Source organism: Branchiostoma floridae, chromosome 14 (assembly GCF_000003815.2).
Source record: "Branchiostoma floridae strain S238N-H82 chromosome 14, Bfl_VNyyK, whole genome shotgun sequence".
Taxonomy (NCBI): domain Eukaryota; kingdom Metazoa; phylum Chordata; class Leptocardii; order Amphioxiformes; family Branchiostomatidae; genus Branchiostoma; species Branchiostoma floridae.
This window is the reverse complement of record NC_049992.1, coordinates 17,789,239-17,792,849: the sequence shown is the minus strand read 5'-3', so window position 1 is coordinate 17,792,849 and position 3,611 is coordinate 17,789,239. Positions and strand designations below refer to the sequence as shown.

Sequence of the window (3,611 nt, the reverse complement as noted above, 5' to 3'; positions counted from 1 at the left end):
ATGTTCAGTTTTTTCCCTGTAAATGTGAATGTGGTAGGTCGTAGTGATAGTTGTCTCTTTGTGACCTACCACGTAGGTTACATTACACTGTGATATGTTGGAGGCTGTTGCAATGTCTTGCTATCTGCCAGAAATTGATTCAAAACGTCAATGTCAATTCCGACATATCTTTCTATTACATTAGACCCCTTCTCAATTTCGGCGGCCATTTTGAATTTCCCAAGACCATGCACCAAAGCGAGTCTGTATACGTAGTTGGTACTCACTGTGTTACAGTATAGGCGTGTCATCTTTGTTGGTTTGTTTTACCACTTTAGGATGCAATATTGCAATACGTGTGCCCGTAGCTTGTACAAAATTTTGTTGTGGACATTTGGGCATGGAATTGGCTGTTTTTGGTCATTTTGTTACAACATCAGATGGGTAACTTATGGACATTGAGCACCAATGTTTATACCCTCCAGTTGTATTCCACATCGCTATAACAGCTTTAATTGTAGGATAAAACACCACCAAAATGGAAATATCAAATTGAAATCCTTGTGGCAAGAAATTTGGCGGTCGTTGCTTCGATTTCTTGATGCCAATATCCGTTCCACAGACAACTGGTAAGCTAGCTCTATCATAATTGGCAACAGGTCTGTTCAGATTATCAACTGACATCATGGTATCAGTGTAATCTTTCTATCTATGTGGGTAGCCATTATTTGCAACTGTTACTACAACGAAAGTTAAGCTACTACAACAACGCGTGAACAGGTTGCATTGGCTATTATATTTACTTTAACTGTGAGTATCTGCCTAATCATCCCTTTCCTGGGATTGTACCTGCATGGTCATTGGATGACTGGCCGCGGTCAGAGAAACGTCAAAGGATCTCGAATCGTAAGTCGTAAGTCGTAAGATCTGTCTTCCAGAACTTCCAGAGTGAAGTAGACGACGACGCCACAATGATTTCTTCCGGACGTCCCATTGTGAAGAAACTATCATGATCTTGTTTCAACAAGATAATGATCATCGTTGTCTTATTCTTCGCCAAGCGAACAACCTTCTCTTTAGTCTTGCTGAGGAGATCTAAAACTTGTCCTTATCGATCACGGATGAAGAGATCTTTGGTGCATTTCTTCATATGCTTCGTTGGGATCCGACAGACTCTTGCAGCACGACGTTCTGGCAGGCTCCACCAGACTTCATAGCCAAAGCTGAGATCACAAGAACATGAAATAAACATAGATTTACATATTATCAGACCTTAGGCCACAGCAAGTAAATTTTATGGATGACATCCAGCGCTCATTAATTTTTGCCTGATTTCAGAAAAAAAAAACAAGAATTTTTTTCTTCTTCAGGGAAGGCCGGATAGACGAAAATGGGTAAAAGTTGTGTTGTAACCAAATTATTGAATGTAGAATTGACACTAGAGACTCTGTAGCATTGACTGTAGTTGCAGAAGTGAAACTTGATAGATAGTTGTAGGAGTGGCACAACTATGGAAGCTATGAGTGTAGTTGCCAACATGGTTAATGATACCAGTCTACCACACTAGTGTCACTTTAACTACACTGGTGCACTTTTAAATACAGGAATGAATGCCTTGTTGACTGTGATGCCACGTTTTGTCACTTCAAATCATGTTACGACGTGTATGGTGTCTATTTTGAAAATTTAGCCATCTTGTTTTTTTTTACCCATTTTGTTTTTTTTCGCCCTATCTCATCATTTTTGCAGTCTGCAGAGGATGTCATCCATAAAATTTACTTGCTGTGGCCTTAGTGAAATATTCAGGGTTTTGCAAATTCCTTGACAAAATGTATCACAGTCATGTTCATTTTACACATTATTATGTGATACCCTTTCACATATCGTTCTCGAGGTCCTGATTTCATCAATAACAAACTTAATTCCTTCATGGATGCAAACGGGGAACAACTTTGGACCTTGGCCAACTCAGCCTTCGGAAACAAATTTGGATCCCGGCAAACCGTGGACTACACCAACATATACAGAAAGACTGAACCTAATACCTCCGTAGTCATGGAGATAATAAAATCGTTTAAAAGATAGTACTGTAAAATAAATTTGTGTTTATTGAGGGGTATGGAGGACGTGTTTTATCTGATAAATTTACCTTCACTTCCGGAAATAAATCTGACATAGTTGGAGGGGAACAGGCCTATCCTGCCCCTCAGGTAACCCAGGCACCAGCCGCCATCTTCCCCCTCCAGCACCTCGATGACGTCATCCACCTCAAGGGTCAGTTCATTGTCTTCTCGAGGTCGATAGCCGTATAAGGCTCGGGCATATCTCCTGTCTTAAGTTATAGAAAACATATTTCATTCAACTGTATGTGGATCCAAGCAATTTACACAACAACGCCAAGTACAGTACGCATTGTAGGAAAAGTTAGAGATCGTACACCATCCCGAGTGCGCATGCGCAAGGTCAAAGGTCAACGGCCCCATGAGCCATGAGCATATATTTTATTTAATCGACGGACGGAGTCTGGACATGTATGAATCATTGTCTGGACAAGACCTCAGGCTGTTTACAAGTCAAGAGCCTTCACAATTGATCTGGCGCATGCGTACTCGGAATGATGACCGACCTTATTACTGCATCACGTCTAAAAGAAAAGGTTCGTATGATGCTGTTCTAAACACTTTTTAGCTATAATCTTTAATGCTAATGTACCTTTAAATGAATTCTCGATACATGTATTTAGGATCTACAGCAATATAAGCTCTATAACACATACGAAATCAATGCATAGATAGTTTCCATAGTGCAAGATAAGCTACAATATTTTTCAGTCTGTGTCCATTCCACCAAATGTTAAACCGCCTACCTTTCTTTCCTAACGATCTTCTTACAGTGTTGATGCCGCCGTATCTGGATGTCTTCGTTTCAGGTTTGGCTGCAAGAGAAACATTCAGCTGTTAAACATGTCTTGATAATGCAATGTGAACATTGTCGCTTCCGCAGCTGTGTGAAAAACTATATCTCGAACGTGTATACTATGTCTAGAACACAAAATACATCTAGAACACAAACTATGTCTAGAACACAAACTATGTTAAGAACACAAATTATATTAAGAACACAAATGACATCTAGAACACAAACTGCATCTAGAACACAAACTATATCTGAACCAAAAACTATATATATCTAGAACACAAATGCATTGTAATCTCTTTTCGCAGCTGCCTAGCATCTTAAACACAAGCTACATGTAGAACAAATATTATATCCAGAACGCAAACTATAGCTAGAACGCAAACTACATCTAGAACTTACACTATAGCTAGAACGCAAACTACATATAGAGCACAAACTTCAAAACACAAACAATATCTAAAAAAGTGTGGAAAAACTAAACTTTACTTAACCAACACTAAGATTAATTGGGACTTACCCCAAATTTTCAGCCGACACCGTCAGCCTTGTTCACGGAATGGACCCGTCTGCTGTAACTTTCGGACGTGACGTCAGGGACACACGACTGCAGCAGAGGGTCGTAGATGCCAGATAACCTGTGTCGCCCCCCGTCTCTGTTTAGTGATGGACGGTGGGCACGAATGTACACAGCCTCCTTTATTCCTCTTGCAAAG

The 3,611-nt window shown here is 40.1% G+C and overlaps 1 protein-coding gene across 1 annotated transcript in view; it reads right to left on the bottom strand.

The window, feature by feature from the left end:
* Positions 1-920: 920 nt before the first annotated feature.
* Positions 921-3,611, bottom strand: part of LOC118431136 (nectin-4-like) — a 35,779-nt gene continuing 33,088 nt past the window's right edge. The window contains exons 6-8 of the mRNA XM_035842254.1: positions 2,846-2,914; positions 2,129-2,311; positions 921-1,202 (exon numbers count right to left, since the gene is read on the bottom strand). Coding sequence (XP_035698147.1) covers positions 1,126-1,202; positions 2,129-2,311; positions 2,846-2,914 — 329 coding nt within the window. The 3' untranslated portion in view covers positions 921-1,125. The remainder of the gene's footprint in view (positions 1,203-2,128; positions 2,312-2,845; positions 2,915-3,611) is intronic.